At 38.1% G+C, this 17,708-nt stretch overlaps 1 protein-coding gene across 3 annotated transcripts in view; it reads left to right on the top strand.

Moving 5' to 3' along the window:
- LOC150078008 (PHD finger protein rhinoceros-like) overlaps nt 1-17,708 on the top strand; it is a 268,851-nt gene that overhangs the window by 208,235 nt on the left and 42,908 nt on the right. For all 3 annotated transcript variants that reach the window (XM_090385480.1, XM_090385481.1, XM_090385479.1), the window contains exon 14: nt 15,309-15,416. In XM_090385480.1, coding sequence (XP_090241606.1) covers nt 15,309-15,416 — 108 coding nt within the window. The remainder of the gene's footprint in view (nt 1-15,308; nt 15,417-17,708) is intronic.

The raw sequence follows: 17,708 nt of genomic DNA, 5'->3' as shown, positions 1-17,708 counted from the left end.
ATAGACTAAGAAGATTTTAGGGCTCAAGACCTCAAACTATGGAAAGATTCACTAAACGGACAAGTTAGTGCATTGCATCATATTCATCATCATCATCATCAGCCATTTTCAATCCACTGCAGGATGAAGGCCTCTCCAACAACTTTCCAGTTCCTTCTGTTTTGTGCAATGGACATCCATTTACTACCCATGAACTTGTGAATTTCATCTGGCCATCTCCATCGTTGTCTTCCAGGTTTTCTTCTAGCTCCTCTTGGGTACCACTCTGTTATTTTCTTAGTCCATCTGTCATCATGTCTTCGAGCTATGTGTCCTGCCCAAGCCCATTTTAGTTCTTTAGTTTTGATAAGAATGTCCTTTACTTGAGTTTGCCGGCACCTCCATAGCCTGGTTTGCAGGAGTAGCAGTGTGTAGCACACGCTTGTTGATTAGACCGAGGTTCAAGCCTGTGACCACCAAATACGGAGGATGTGGAAAGGTCACGGAATGACCACCGCATATCCCCGGAACAATATGACCTTAGTTGCTAATGCTCCTAAATAACAAACAAACAAACAAACAGCTGCCTAATCCATGTGTTTCTCTTCTTATCTGTCTGATTCCTAATATAATTTGTTCCATTCTTCACTGTGTAGTTTTTAGCTTCTCTTCCATTCTCTTGGTGAGTGCTCAAGTTTCACTTCCATAAGTCATGGTGAGAGTATATACTGGTTCATTATTTTACATTTCAGATAAATTGGGATATTGCTCCTCAGTATGTGACTATATTTCCTGAATGCTATCCGTCCAAAATTTATTCTTCTCTTGACTTCAGATATTTATCATTATTACAGCTAATGACTTGTCCCAGATGAGTACATGAATATCCACCTTTTCAGTCACTGCTCCTTCAATGATTATATAGCCACATTCATCTTTAATCCGAAATCCTTACTAACTCTGCAGAACTGATTAAGATTTTCCTCATTCTTTGGAATTATGGCTTATGATCAAATCTCATCTGCAAATCGTAAATGGTTTGGGTACACTCCATTCACATGATACCTTTCTGTGGCCAGTCTAATCTTCTGAAAGATTTATCAAGGGCAGCAGTAAACAATTTTGGAGATATTGTCTCTCCTTGTCAAACTCCTTTCTCAATTTTAAATTTCCTGCTGTCTTTGTCTAGTCTAATAAAGGAGATAGTGTTCTCATATATTTTGTTCAAAATCATAATATATGGGGTATCTATGCCTTGTCTTTCCAGTGCCTGAAACATTGCCTTATGCTGTATGGAGTCAAATGCTTTTTCATAATCCACAAATGTCATGCATAATGGTGTTTTATATTCATTTACTTTCTCCATTAGCTGTGATATTACGTGAAGGTGATCCATAGTTGAGAATCCTGTCCTAAAGCCAGGTTGCTCTTTCGGTTGATTCTCATCAAGTATTATTTCTAATCTGTTAGTAATGACCCTTGTGAACAACTTGTAGATGTGGGATAACAAGCTAATTGGTCTATAATTTCCAATTTCTGATTTATCTCCTTTCTTATGCAGCAAAACTATGATTGAATTATTCCACACCTTAGGCATCACTGCCCTTTTTAATGCATTTTGTGAAGATTTCTTGTCAGTTTCTGTGTCATATCTCTTCCTCCCAATTTTAACAACTCTACAGTAACTCATCTGGGCACCTCCATAGCCAGGTGGGCAGGAGCAGAAGTGTGTAGCACAAGTTTCTTGATTAGACCGGGGTTCGAGCCTGTGACCACCAAATACGGAGGATGTGGAAAGGTCAGGGAATGACCACCGAATATCCCCGGAGCAATATGGCCTTAGTTGCTAATGCTCCTAAAAACCAAATAACAACAACAACTTTGTTCAGGACAGTAACATCATTCACGACATATCTTCTGTTAGTAAGGATGAGGTCGATTTCATTAGTTGTTAATCCATATGGGCTCTTCCACGTCCACTCTCTGTTCACCCTTTTCTTGAAAAAGTGTTCATTACTGACATTCCTTGAGATTCAGCAAATTCCATAAGTCTTTCACCTCTTTCATTTCTTTCACCAATTCCAAAATTTCCTATAGTTCCCCTTTCTGCACTGTTTTGTCTCTTTCCAACCTTAGCATTGAAGTCCCCTATAATGTTAGTGTAGTAGATTTTCTGCTCATCTAGAAGTCTCAATTTTGGTGTACATTTATTCATCCTCTTCATCATCATGGCTCGACGTTGGTGTATAAATCATTATAACCTTTAGCTTGTACCTCTTGGAATTCCTGAGTAGTAGTCTTGACACCCTTGGTGATGTACTTTTGAATTCCAAAATGTTGTTTTTTATATCTTTATGGACCAGAAAGCCAACTCCACCTTTGCTCCTTTTGCTGTTTCCATTGGTGTACAGCAGATTTCCACTTGAAAAACTTATACATGATTCATTTCTTCTTCTTGTTTCAGTCAAACCGACGATATTCCAATTCACATTTTCTAATTCCTTTTCCAACTCTAATATCCTATCTTCACCGATGAACGATCTTACGTTGTAACAGGCCAAGTTCAGTTTCCATGCATGGGGTCTGGTCATACCTAGAGATTCTTAGCACCCTCTGCTTCTACTCTGATCCTCTTGCTGCCATAAGAGGGGGGGGGAGAGTGAAAGCTGCCGGGGACTGAAGACCGTTTGTTTCGTCATGCTGTCCATGTGCTGGAGGGTTTGGTCTTTTCCTCTTCACGCTGACCAGGCATCTTGAAGAGAACCACTCTACATATTCGTTGCCACCTAAGTGACGTAACAGGGCTTACCATTGAGAAGGTGTGCATGAGTGGATTTTAGGGAGGCAGGCCAACTGGACTTCTCCTAAATTTTCTGAAATAGAAAGATATTGGATCCATGAGTGTTTTAGACTGAGTGTCTGATAGCACACAGAATGCCTGTTCCTCTCTAAGCTCCTTGCATCATATTAGTACATAGTTAATCATGGAAGTAGGTGAAATGGCATCATGTCCACCAAAATAGATTTAATAATAATAATAAAAAAACCAACGTTGGCTGCATGAAGCCGAAGGCGGATCTGTGAATAAAGTCATGTGAAATGAAAAAATACAATTTAAGCTTAATAAAATCAGTTTTATTTTATTTGGTATTTTCATTTACAATCAACAATAAAGGTTTGTGGTAACCTTTATTGTTGCATGTTTCCATTGTTCTTTTCAATGTTGATGGCCAGACATCTGCCTCTAATTGATTTGCTCACATTCGTGCTTATGACTTTTGTATTCCTCTTGTGGTCCGCTACCGACTTTGGTGCTTGCTTTTCAACATTGGATTTTTGATTTTGTCGAAATCTTCGAACATGTTTAGTTTATGTAACTTCCGGCATCGTCACAAGTTAACTAAATGAAACACAACCACACTGCTCAACAAATGCTAAGTAGCCGAACGAAGTAGTTACTTTAACGAGTTGTTCAACTTTCAAAAACAAAAAATCCGATTTGAAATCTAGTTATATATCTAGTGTTGAAATGTAGTGTAGAAATCTAGTGTAGAAAAAAGTGTAGAAATCTAGTGTTGCTTACCGTTTCTGTCTAACATTTATAGTTTTCAAGATATTGTGTAAACAAATTTGAAAATGCTTGAATTTTTCAGCTCTCTTAACTTTGCATCACTATTACTCGGGAACTATAAGAGCTACATCAAAACTATTTATAGATGTAAAAACTACGTTTCCTACTGAACAATTTTGTTGCTTACTGTTTATGTCTATCAATCATAGTTTAGAAGTTATTGAGAGTGAAAGTAACCAAGGCGTAACAGCAAATGACCAAAATGGGAACTTTTTAGTTTTTTCGAAAAAAATTATATTAAATATCAAAATTTCTCATTTTTTTCCCTTGCATATTCGTCAATGGCATTATATACCGGACAAAATAAGTATAAATTGTTTATATTATTGTCTATTAGTTTTGGAGATATAACAGCGGTTAGACGTTTCACTTTTCGTGACAGCCTGAGCGCCATAGGGTACCCCAGCATAGACATTATTCACACCAAAAGAAAAATGTTTAAAGCAAAACACTAATTTCACAACAGAAACTGACAAAATTAAATATCTATACAGGTATCTCTCAGAAGTAGCAGGCAGCTGCAGTGGTTTGCAAAGTGTGTGGGGTACAGTTTTCCAGAGAAAGGGTGCAAGTGAATGCTCATATTAACAAAATCGATTATTAAAGGTGAAGAAGAAAAACACAAAGAAAATGTTGCTCAGCTAGGATAGGCATTTTATTCTACAGTCTGTTCAGTTAATTTTTATAAACAACAGGACTTATCTAACACTAATTATATTTGTGCTTTCTTCATTACCTCACTTCAACTTGAGATGCAGCAAATTTTATATACAGTAATACCCCGAAGTTACGCGATAGGCGGGTCCGACGAAAATCGCGTAAGTCGAATTCGCGTAAGTCGGGGTACAACTTTGCATATAAATACATATAAATTTTGCTTAATTGGGACCAAGGACTAACAAAAACACTAGTTTAGAAGAAAAATATTAATAAAATTGCAGTTCTTTATACATATTAATACAAAATATGTATTAAAAAAACAAATGACTTACGTTAAAAAGTTATTTCGATGGCTTCATAAAATCTAACAAATTCGTCTGACGACACAGCACGTTCTTTTTTTCACGCAGAATTTCTTTGTAGCGTAGCAAGCTAATAATTTTTTTATTCCTTGCTTTGTAGCTATAACGCGTTCTTCGTTGGAGTCTGTTTTCTAAAAATTTTAAGCCCTTTACAATTGAGCCCTTTTCAATTTTCAACCTGTCGAGTTTGCAATTGTCATGTGCTTTTCGCCGTTGCTTCATTTAGGCCTGTAGCACGTGCAATATCACATGATCTTTCATTTCGCTCAAAGCGTTTCACAATTTCATATTTTTTCTCTATCGACAGAGGCGGACTGGTCATAAGCCTTACCGGGGAAACCCCGGTGGGCCGGTGTGATTTTGGCCATAAACCATAGTATGAAGCCACTATAAATTTTCCCGGGTAAGAATTTTTGACCCAGTCCGTCTCTGTTTATCGATAATTGCTTTTCTTTTTCTCTCTGAATCTGCAGTGCCTTCACCAGGACGCTTCCTTTTCACACCTTTTAATTAAGTATTTTACTCATTTTTAGGGAATAAAGCACAATTACAAAACGAAGAGGCACGCTTGATACGCATAAACAAAGCTGCGCGCATGTAGCAACTGAATAAACAACACCATAAAGGCAGAGATACGCTATTAACACCTCACATTTCTAGGGGTTACTACCATAAAACAATAAAAATCCAGTTGCGTTTCTGCTAGTGAAATCTGTTATAAACTGGTAGTAAACTCTAATTGCATTTGCGATTATACCGATAGCTGGAATTGTGTTGGTTTTTACGTTATTATGGTGAAATGTGTTTCCCCTTCACTGATATAAAAAACATGAAAGCAGCAAAGTTGAATTTTGTTCATCTTTCGCTCTCATTCTCCGCCGTCGCACCGTATATCGATAACATATGAAAAACGACCTTGAAGATAGTGGGCGGCAGCGTTGTTGCCAAACGAAAAAATCAAGAACCGCGTAACTCCGAGTTCGCGTAAGTCGGGGTATTACTGTATATGTATGTGTTGATTCTAGATAAGATTGCTTTCTAGCAATACCAGTAATGAAATATATGTATTTGGTAGGCTGCTTTTGAACCGTCATTAGCATTAGTAGAGGCATATGATGCAAAAAAGGAAGCTTATACAGCATCAGCCAAAAAAAAGAGAAAAAAAAAAACCCTCTTCCCATTTCACCCATACAATCACTCCAAATATTTGTCTAGCCTTAATATTTAAGCTGTCAACTTCCACAACAACAGATGGAAGTCTGTTCCAACAAACAACTACCCGCTAGCTAAAGGCAAACTTCCGCACATCTATTCCACAACTGTCTTTCCTCAATTTGAACCTGTGCTCCCTCAGGTTCTTAGTGTGAGCAAGCGGAAGTATCCCGTCAGCATTGAGCCTGCTCAAACCATTGAAGGCCTTATACACCTTGATCAGATCACCTCGCAAGTGCCTAGTCTCCAGATGCTGAAACTTGCAGAACTTAAGCCTTTCTTTGTAAGCGCACCCCCTTTGTTCCTCTCACCAATCTTGTCGCCCTTCTCTGTACTCATTCTAGCAACTCTACATCCTTCCTAAAATGAGGCCTCCAGACCTGTATACTCAAGGTGTGGCCTGACCAATGCCTTATACAAAGGGATAATCATCTCCTTGTCTCTGTTAGCAAAATTCTTATCTAACATTGACAAGACTTCATGACCTGCTCTGGCAGCCCGTCTGCACTGCTCAGAGAACTTCATATCTGACTGCATAATTACCCACAGGTCTTTTTCATTCTCTACTTCCCTGAGTGTAGTACCACACAGTCGGTACGTTTCTCTTGGGTTACTGCTACCCATATGGAGTACTATGTATTTGTCAATGTTAAACTTCAATTGCCACTTCTCAGCCCATCTGCCTAACTTTTCTAGATCCTGTTGCAGTAGCATACTGTCTTTAGTGTCATTAACAACCCTGTGAACCTTTGTATCATCTGCAAACTTGGACATTAAGCCTGATATACCTTCATTGATATCATTGATAAATACACAAAACAACAATGGGTCCAGCACTGAATCCTGGGGGACTTCACTAATCACATTAGTCCCCGTAGACTATATATAATATATTCATATACATTGTATATTTTGGTACGTGATATTACTTTTTAATAATAAGCATTAGTCTTCCCACATTACCTCAGCTGATATCTTATACAATCATCATATCTGACTGCACAATTACCCCCAGGTCTTTTTCATTCTCCCTTAGTGTAGTACAGTCGTCATATAGAATATATTCTTGTTAATTCGATATTGGATTATTCAAAGTGCACTGTATTTTGAAGTGGCTACCATTTCCTGACTAACAATATGGGGTATTATATGCACTTTAGTATAGATAATTCAAAATACATCTATAGTGAAATTTGTAACCTGAATTGGGTCCCATTACTTATGAATAGGTTGTCTGATTTGAAACAAAATGACAGATGTGACATGTATATACAAGGATAATTCTAAAAGCAGTGCACACTGTACCGGCATGGCTGAGCCAGTAGTTTATTTGCTGAGAGAGCTAGTGCAAGTTAAATTATGATTTTTGCTGAAGAAGGATGTATGAGTTTTGTGTTTCTCTGATAACTTGTTTTTCTACCACAGAGTTTTGAAATGGACTAGTCCAAGATATCAGCTTAGGAAATGTGGGAAGACTAATGTTTATTATTAAAAAGTAATATCACATATCAAAATTCTAACCGAAATTCGTAAGTTAAAGGAGGTGTACGGTGACAATTGAAAGACATGATCACTAAAATTACTACTAAATATTGTATAAATGGGTTACATTTTCAAGAAGACTATAGAGGTATTTTGGATGAAGTAAGATTGGGAACACCAGTAAACTACAACTTTGACATTTTTACTGTCATTATGGCCACAGTTTTGAATGAAGACCAAAAAATCACAACAGAAGGAAAGGGAGGAGGTGTTATGCTGTTAATTAAGAAAAACATAAAATCAAAAGAAGTGCATCCAGTTGATATAGATGAACAGTGCACTGTTGAGTCAGTTTGGTGTGACATAAGCACTGCGAAAGCAAAAATAAGAGTAGGAGTGTGTTATAGGCCTAATGACTTGAATGAGTACAATGAACAATTGTACAGAGAAATAGAGTGGGCTAGTAAATCGGAATGTCTTATAATGGGGGATTTTAACTTCCCAGATATTGACTGGAACTTGTGGGTTGGTCACTCACACACTAGTCAGACTTTTGTGGATTTATTGGATGATTGTTTTCTGCAGCAGCATGTTCGAGAGGCAACCAGAGAAAGTAATACTCTTGATCTGGTTATCAGCAGTGATCATTCATGTATTAAGAATTTGCAGATAAAGGAACCACTAGGTGGTAGTAGTGATCACAGTGTACTGATGTGGGATTTACTTAAAGATTTAATTACCATCAGAGGTAAAGGAAAGGGTTTTTGCTTCCATAAAGGTGAGTACAGTGGTCTCCGATAGTTTTTAAATTCTGTACAGTGGGATCAACTGACGATGTTACCGACAGTAAATTCTAAGTGGGAAGCATTCAAGGAATTAATCTTGGATGCTAGTAAAAGTTTCATACCTATTAAGAAATATTGTTCAAGGTTTAGCCCTAAATGGTTATCTAATGAACTAATGAGACTCGTAACAGAGAAGAAAAATGCATGGGATGCATATAAATTATCAAGCGAATCAGAAGCCTATGGCAGATATAAGCTAGTCTGTAATCAGGTCACAAAGGAGGTTAGGCAGGCGAAGGCAGATTACTAGAAATCCTTGGCAAAAGATGCTAAGAAAAACAGCAAGGATTTCTTTACTTATATAAACTCTAAGAGGAAGGGGGATGAATCTGATTGGTCCACTTGACATCGATGGTTCGACTATTGATGATCCTGCTCAGATAGCAAACAAACTGAATGAGTATTTTGCATCTACATTCACACATGAGGAATTATTAAGGTTTGGAAATGGCAGAAGGTTATCAAATTGTAACAGGATACTTAATGATTTTGTAATAACTGAGAGCAAAGTGGAGGAGAAATTGTTGAAGTTAAACATAAGAAAAGCACCTGGGGTGGATGGGATCTATCCAATTATATTAAAGGAGGCAGCAAAGCAACTAAGCAAACCCTTAGCCATAATTATGAGAGCATCCTTGGACTCAGGAGAGGTTCCCACGGACCGGAGATGTGTAAACTTATCCCCAATTCACAAAGGGGGATCGAAGGGTGACACGGGTAATTACAGACCAGTTAGTTTAACTTCTGTTCCGGGTAAAATAATGGAGTCACTGGTTAAAGATGCATTGCAGGATCATCTAGACAGCAATAATTCAGACACAGCATGGGTTTGTTAAAGGAAAGTCTTGTCTGACAAATTTGATAGGATATTATGATGTGGTTACAAAGGAACTGGATGCAAAAAATAATTTTGATATCATATATTTGGATTTCAGGAAAGCTTTTGACACTGTTGTGCATCGAAGACTATTGTACAAATTGGAGCAGAATGGTATTAAGGTTAAGTTGCTACAATGGATAAAAGGATGGTTAAGTGGAAGAAGACAGAGGGTGGTAATCAATGGGTGCTGCTCTTTGTGGACTAATGTTATTAGTGAAGTCCCACAGGGTTCGGTGTTGGGTCCACTGTTGTTTTGTATATTTATCAATGATATTGATGAAGGTATATCACGCTTAATGTCGAAGTTTGCAGATGATACAAAGGTTGGCAGGGTTGTTAATGACAGCAATGGCAGTGTGCTACTGCAACAGGATCTGGAAAGGTTGAGCAGATGGGCTGAGAGGTGGCAAATGAAGTTTAACATTGACAAATGCAAAGTACTGCATATGGGTAGAAATAACCCCAGAGAAATGTACCAACTGTGTGGTACTACACTTAAGGTGGTAGAAAATGAAAAAGACCTGGGAGTAATTGTGCAGTCAGATATGAAGTTTTCTGAGCAATGGAGACAGGCTGCCAGGGCAGGTCGTGGGGTTTTGTCAATGATATATAGGAATTTTGCTAGCAGGGAAAAGGAGGTGATTGTCCCTCTGTATAAGGCAATGGTCAGGCCACACCTTGAGTACTGCGTACAGGTCTGGAGGCCTCATTTTAGGAAGGATGTAGATTTGCTTGAGTGTGTACATTGAAGGGCAACAAGATTGGTGAGGGGAATGAAGGGATCCTCTTACCAAGAGAGGCTTAAGTTCTGCAAATTGTAGTGGCTGGAGACTAGGCACCTGCACGGTGATCTGATTGAGGTGTAAGGTTTGAATGGGCTGAGCATGCTGAATTCTGATGGGATCCTTCCACTTGTTCATAATCTGAACAAGTGGGATTCTTCCACTTGTTCATCCCCTCGACATGGGCACCTGTACGTGGTGAGGGGACCTCCCAGTGACGCTGCTGGACTTCCAGACTAGCATCACTGGGATCCAACGCCCACAGCCCAGGTTCCAGGCTTACATCAATGGAATCCGGTGTGTTTGCCGTGCGCTGCGACCCGTGGAAATTCGGAAAGGGGGATCCTGGTGGCTGAGGGGCCCAGCTTTAATACACCACTTTGGCCCCTGCTTCGACAAGACGGGTGGTCCTGGAAGCCCCGGCTAGGATCAATCGGCTAGTAGGCTCGCCTGCGAGGGTCAACCGTGTCAATGCCATGCCCCTACCCTCATGGTCCGAGGGACAGGATTCAGGCTGGCGGCGGTGCGGGTATAGTGTCTGGGTAGCCCTGGCGTTCCACTCCCGAGCGCATTTATTGCATGCCGGGTAGTGGGCGTCCCTTTGGGCTCCGTGGTGGGTGGGGAGCCCAGGCACTGAACCATATAAAAAACTCTATGAATCCTGATAAACTAACTTCTTCAGGGGCCCCAACCCGGTCCCTATCTGTAAACATAGACGGAGAGGCAGATAATATTATCGTGACAAAGAGGCAGCGAACTGAAACACAATCATCAGGGCCTGTCCCAAGATTTCTAATTATATATTCCACCAGTGAAAAACCGATTGGTAAAATGTCGCCCTTTTTTATTCAAAAAGGGTTAGATGGGTTAGTAGGTTCACCCAAATCGGTTAAGAGGCTCCGTTCTGGAGACCTTTTAATTGAATCTAAAAATGACAGGCAATCTGAACATCTACTCCGAGTAACATCAATCGGGGGAATCCCTATAACAGTGACACCACACAGAACACTCAATTCATCGAGAGGTGTCATTTCGGAGTGGGACCTTCTCAACGTTACCGAGGAGGAAATCTGCTCCGAATTAAAACCACAGGGAGTCATTGCTGTCAAGAGAATCACTGCGCGAAGGGATGGAAAAATTGTTAAAACCAGGAGCGTTATCCTGACTTTTAACTCTCCTAAACCTCCTGATGAGATTAAAGCTGGATACATCAACTGTTCAGTGCGTCCATACGTTCCAAACCCTTTATGGTGTTTTAAATGCCAGAAGTATGGACATTCTCAAATGGCCTGCCGTGGAGTCCTTGCATGCGCTCAATGCGGTGCAAAGGACCACGAAACAACAGCATGTTCAGCCGTAAAACCCACCTGTATTAACTGTGAAGGCGAACACCCAGCCTATTCACGAGCATGCCAGAGGTGGAAAGAAGAAAAAGAAATTCAACGGCTGAAGGCAGAGCTAAATATATCATACCAGGAGGCAAGGAAATCGGTCAAACCCCTGAATATCAACAAACCTACCTACGCCCAGAAGGTAGCAGGGAGATGTTCCGTCGGAACTCAGACGGACATGACCATTCCTCCAAAGGAGTCTTTCACTCCCATCGCGCGTTATCTCTTAAGTTCACAAAAACCTGCACAGAAGGACCAATCAGCTGCTACTCCTATATCAGTACCTCCTAATGCTTCACAAGTTCCAAAGGTAACTATGAAAGAAAAGAATAAAAAAGGGGAAGTCCCCCATAGCACCCAAGATAAGATCGATGTCGAGCAGAAGGAGGTACCCGAAGATTCAGTCTTGGAACTCTTTGCGGAGGAAGAAATGGACACGGGACAGCGGCCATTCTTTCCCAAAAAAGATAAATCCAAGACTGATAAAAAGTAAGCCCTCAGCACCTCGGAAGCCGTCTGATGGACCCACCAAGCCAAAATAATGGCTAAATTCCTACAATGGAATTGTCGTGGATTCCGGCGAAATATTGATGACATCAAGGCCCTCCTGCAAAAGCACGAGCCAGTTTGCTTTTGCTTGCAGGAGACTGCTTTTAAACTCAGTTTAAAAGCAGTTGTGATACACACAATGGTAATATCAAACTGTTGATCCCAGTGGCTCATTCAGTGGCTATGAAAGAAACCTATGATAGCATGTCATTGCTATTAAATGCCTTAAACTATAAGAATTATTGTTGGAAAATCTGTGAGGATTTAAAAGTAATTGCTTTTTTGCTTGGACTACAGGGTGGTTTTACTAAGTATTGTTGTTTCCTGTGTTTATGTTGAGCAGTAGAGCATAATTATATTGAGAAGGAATGGCCCATCAGAGAAGAATACATTCCTGGGATACTCAACATCAAATTGCATGCCTTTAGTGAAACCTGAAATGGTGCTTCTCCTGCCTTTGCACATTAAGTTGGGTCTCATGAAAAATTTTGTAAAAGTTCTGGACAAAAATAGTGAAGATTTCAAGTACTTAAAAAGGCAGTTTCCAAAAATTAGTGATGCAAAGTTGAAAGAGGGTATATTCTTAGGTCCACTAATTAAATGGCTTTTAAAGGAAAAAATCTTTGAAACTAAACTTAATGCCACTGAATTAGCTGCGTGGAAATCCTTCACAGCTGTTATTAGTGGATTTTTAGGGAATAAAAAAAGCAGAGAACTATAAAGAGTTGAATTGTTGCACAACTATCAAAAGTTCAGATGCCGAATGTCGCTGAAGATACACTTCCCACATTCACACCTGGACTTCTTTCGGGACAACATGGGATCTGTCAGTGATGAGCAGGGAGGAATGACTCCACCAAGATATCCACATGATGGAGCAGAGGTACCAAGGACAGTGGGATCCATCAATGATGGGTGACTATTGCTGATTTCTGATAAAGGAGAACCATTCTGACATAAGAGGAAAAAATAACTGTAAGTAGTACGATTTTTTGTTTTTGCCTCCACTTTTGTGGGTCAGTTGCTTACTTAAATCCAAATAGGTGTTTATAAAGTTTAAATGTGCTATTTTTTATCCATTTGGAATGTTTACTGGTCGTAATTTTTATTTCAAGCAATTAAGTTACAAGCAAAGTGGTCAAATACATTTAGATAAGTAAAAATTCACAATTTTTGGAAAAAAGGAGCACAATGCCATAACTTGAAAACATGATGTGCTACGAACTTTCTACTGTCATTTTCATTTCAGCACATGCGATTTAGTCAAAATCAGTTGATTTCATTCATGTTATCAAAAAAAAAAATTTTAAATTGTTGGCTAGTGTAATTCTTCATAGTAGTGCTGAGTGTAAGAGAATATTCAGCTAGGTGAAGAAAAAAACTGAATTCAGATCTCTTTCTGGTGCAGTTTTGGAAATGTTGCTGACAACCAAGTCTGAGGAGTGGTGTAATTGCTATTAACAAAACTTTTCTTTTTTTTTTTTTTTTTTTTTGCTGTTTAAGCCTGAAATCCTCCTGCTTACAATTACTTAATCTCCAGCATTTTGAAAGTTGGCAGCTGCAGCTGCTAAATATCATATGCCATCTAGTGAATGTCCTTGAGCCAACAGCCGTTTTCAGCAGGTATAGAAAGCAAGGTGTCAGAGTCATTCATGGTATCAAATATTATTTACAAATTACTGAAAAATAACTTCTCTATTACATACAAATAACAATAAGCATAAATTGTAATCATGCATATTATTTCAAAAAATATATTTATTTTATTAATTCTGTTCATTTAAATGCCCCAGTTATTGGTAACTTTTCATTTTTTAGTCCCATGGAGCTCTTTCATTGAAAACAAGATTAATCATTTCTTGTGTATCCATATTTCAATTGATCAGAAACAAACCAGTTTGAATGGTTAATGATGACAAGCAATCTGCTGAGTAAATTCAGTCAGCTATGACTTTACATGTGTGATAAACAATTTGATTGCTTGTGTGATGAGAAATTCACCAGAAATTGCAATGTGAATATGTTGGGTGCTTAACTTAGTAATGGTAGAAGATCGTTTATCAAACTACTTCTCGTCAGTACTGGCCCCTCTCCCAGACAGAATCTTCAGAATGATTGCTGTTCTTTTTTTTAATTGCCATTTCTTTAAGAAATTTCTTAATTTCTTAAAGATTGCCAAGATTATGGCAAGGATTAACATTCAGGTTTGAAATTATATGCATTGCTAATCACCTTAATTATACAGTAGGTGTAAGGTTCACTCAGAATAATCTGAAAAATCTCTTACTGGGCTAGAGGATTAAGAAAAATCATCAGCCATTTTAAGGTTTGTCAGGAACAGGAAAAGTTAGCTGGGAGATCATTTAATAGTGTGAAGGCCTATGATAGTCTTCCAAAGTGGAATCATAAACATTTCTGTAAGTAGATTAGTTTAAGCACTGGAATATACTTGTAATTGGTTCTTAAATTTTAAATGCAAGTTCTTAAGTCAGGGATCTATAAATTTATTTTTTTATCACAAATGTGTCATTTCCCCAAATAATTTAACAAAAATGAGATTATTGTTATTCATTTTTATTGTTTTTTCTTTTTTCAGATACTTGTCCAGTTTATGCAAACATTACGCACTAGTTTTTGTTGGTTTATTCTAAAATTTGGAAACCAAATTAATTATAATTTGCTTGAACTTTTAACCAGAAATAACCATCTTAACATTGTGGAAAACTTTTTTTGGCAAGTGTAGTAACCAGAATGATTTGAACTTAATTTCAAAAAGTGAACTTATCAGTCAGAATGGTGTTCTCTCGTCCAGTTTGGGCATTGTTCCCTGCTAGTAAAGTACATAGTGTTCATAAAGTTCTTTTTCACTTTTGAAAAGTTAATAACTTTTCATCTACAAGTAATAAAACTGTAAACAGTATTTCAAAGCTTAAATATTAAATGTTATCTAATTAAATTTTTATTTGTTTCTATTTCAGTAAAAGCGAAATAGAAACAAATTCTACAGTTAAAGAAAATGTGAAAACTGCAACCTCTGGAAACTAGCTGATTTGGAATCTATAACTACTGAGCAATGAAAATATGAAAAACATCTACAAAACGTCTCTCCCTACACAAGAACTCCATATTAAACTGGTGAAAAAGCTTAAATAAACAGGCTTAGTAAACAAATAAGCCAAGATGAAAGAGAGACCAGTCACAAGGGGAGAAAATTCAAGTTGTTGATTATCAGTTAAAAAAAAATAAATAAAATAAACCAGGCAGTTATCATCTGTTACTGTATGGAAAATAAAAATTAAATGTTTAAACTTTAAAATACTGCTGATAATTTTTTAATCACTTTTAGATCAAAAGTTATTAACTTCTAAAAAGGACAATGATTTTATAGACACTATATATATTACAGTTGCCACTTGTTTTAATTTCATATTGTAATTGCATGTTACACTGTGTTTTTAATATTTGAAATTTTATTTTATGATTCATAATTTGAATCAAAAACTCAATATGTTGCATTCTGTTCTTTCAAAACTAGGTCAGAACTTGCAAAACTGCTTATCATGTCACGTGTGCCTTTAAAAATAGCCTTCATATGAAAGCAGTTATACATGAGGAAGAAGATAATGAAACTGTAAATTTAAAGGTAAGTGGTGGTATTCATTAAGAAAGAGTGTATTATAGTCACAGTATGCATCTTACAGTGCTGTGACTAACAGTATTGCAAAGTGCACAGGTAGAATCAGATTAAAACCCTACAGTAGTGGTGCTAGACCTGTGAGGTGCCACTCAGAAATATTGATCATGTGTTAACCCTTTGCTGGAGATTAAAATCTGTAATTCCTTGACCTTCCTACACAGAGAGACATTTTCATTTCAGTAGTTTTTAAAACGAATTTTTACTTCAGAGTAATTGTCTGAAAGAATCTGTCAGGTGCCATGCCAACAAAAACTGAGAATGGTGGCATGTCACTATGCATGTGACAGCCAGAAATTTCAGCTATGCTTGTGTTGTTAGCCCAGGATTATTTTCAGTTACCCTTCCTCTATTTTTATAAATATTTTATGGTCTTACATGAGCTGTTTTTGAAATGATGTGTGTTATGGTTTTCACAAAATAATAAATCTCTCAATACATTAAAGTTTTCCTCCTAATGATATTTATTGGAGCCAATGGGAGAAGAGGGCAAGGCAATTACATTACTACCAATGCAATTAATTATTGACAACTGCCTCCATAACGTTCACCAACCTCGTGCACATGATTCACTGTCTCACATTTGATGTTCCATTGTAACATTTTTATTTATTAATGAATATTGTATATTTGTAAATACAGTAATTTAGTATTTTGTAAATATTTTAGTCCTGCTCTTTGGGATGCAACAATATTCCTCATGCATTATGGAACCCGAAGTAAAAGGCCTTTTCCTAAGCGACCTGTGTAAACACTGGTAAATAATTTCATAGTGATATTTATTCAACCTTGAAAATGCCGCGCACTACAAATGCACAGGTAAATAATTACATAGGCCATTTTCTGATTAGATGTCGATCACAGTCAACATCTAATCAGGAAATGGCCTTACATTTCGAGGGTACAGCTCTAAAACGGTGTTCGCAGGCCGGCCGCTAGTTAGTACACCTATGAAGCCTATGATAAATACAAGTTGATCTGTAACCAAGTTACAAAGGAGGTTAGACAGGCGAAGGCAGACTACGAGAAATCTTTGGCAAGGGATGCAAAGAAAAACAGCAAAGAGTTCTTTACTTATGTAAACTCTAGAAGGAAGGGATGAATCAGATTGGTCCACTTGATATCGATGGGTCAACTGTTGATGATCCTGCTCAGGTAGCTAACAAACTAAATGAATATTTTGCATTGACATTCACACATGAGGAGTTATTCAGCGAGGGGAATGCCAGAGGTGTATACAACTCTGGCAGTAAGCTAGAGAATCTTGTAATAACTGAGAGTAAAGTGAAGGAGAAATTGTTGAAGATAAATACAAGAAAGGCACCTGGGGTGGATGGGACCTATCCAGTTATATTAAAGGAGGCAGCAAAGGAAGTAAGCAAACCCTTAGCTATAATTATGAGAGCTTCCTTGGACTCAGGGGAAGTACCCATGGACTGGAGATGTGCAAATGTGACCCCAATTCACAAAGGAGGATCAAAGGGTGACACAAGTAATTATAGACCTCTTAGTTTAACTTCTGTTTCAGTAAAATTAATGGAGGCATTGGTTAAAGAAGCACTGCAGGATCATCTAGACAAGACTTCAGTCATAGCTCAGACACAGCATGGTTTTGTTAAGGGGAAGTCTTGCCTGACCAATTTAATTGGATACTATGATGCAGTCACAAAAGAACTGGATGCAGGGAATAACTTTGATATTATATACTTGGATCTTAGAAAGGCTTTTGATACTGTTGCACATGGAAGACTGCTGCACAAATTGGAGCAGTGTGGCATTGGAGGCAAATTGCTGCTATGGATAAAGGGGTGGTTGAGGGGGAGAAGACAGAGAGTGGTAATCAATGGACACTGCTCATCGTGGACTAATGTTATTAGTGGAGTCCCTCAGGGTTCAGTATTGGGTCCATTATTGTTTTCTGTATTTATAAATGATATTGATGATGGTATATCAAGCTTAATGTCCAAGTTTGCAGACGATACGAAGGTTGGCAGGGTTGTCAAGGACACTACTGACACTATGCTACTGCAACAGGATCTGGAAAGGTTGAGCAGATGGGCTGAGAGGTGGCAAATGAAGTTTAACATTGACAAATGTAAAGTGCTACATATAGGAAACAGCAACCCCAGAGCAACGTATCAACTCTGTGGTACTACACTGACAGTGGTAGACAATGAAAGGGACATGGGGTTGGTTGTGCAGGCAGATATGAAGTTTTCTGAGCAGTGCAGACGGGCTGCA

The sequence above is a fragment of the Mastigoproctus giganteus genome, chromosome 11 (assembly GCF_048544385.1).
Source record: "Mastigoproctus giganteus isolate SK-2022 chromosome 11, ASM4854438v1, whole genome shotgun sequence".
Taxonomy (NCBI): domain Eukaryota; kingdom Metazoa; phylum Arthropoda; class Arachnida; order Uropygi; family Thelyphonidae; genus Mastigoproctus; species Mastigoproctus giganteus.
Note: the sequence above shows the minus strand (reverse complement) of the source record. Positions and strands in the feature narration are given on the sequence as shown.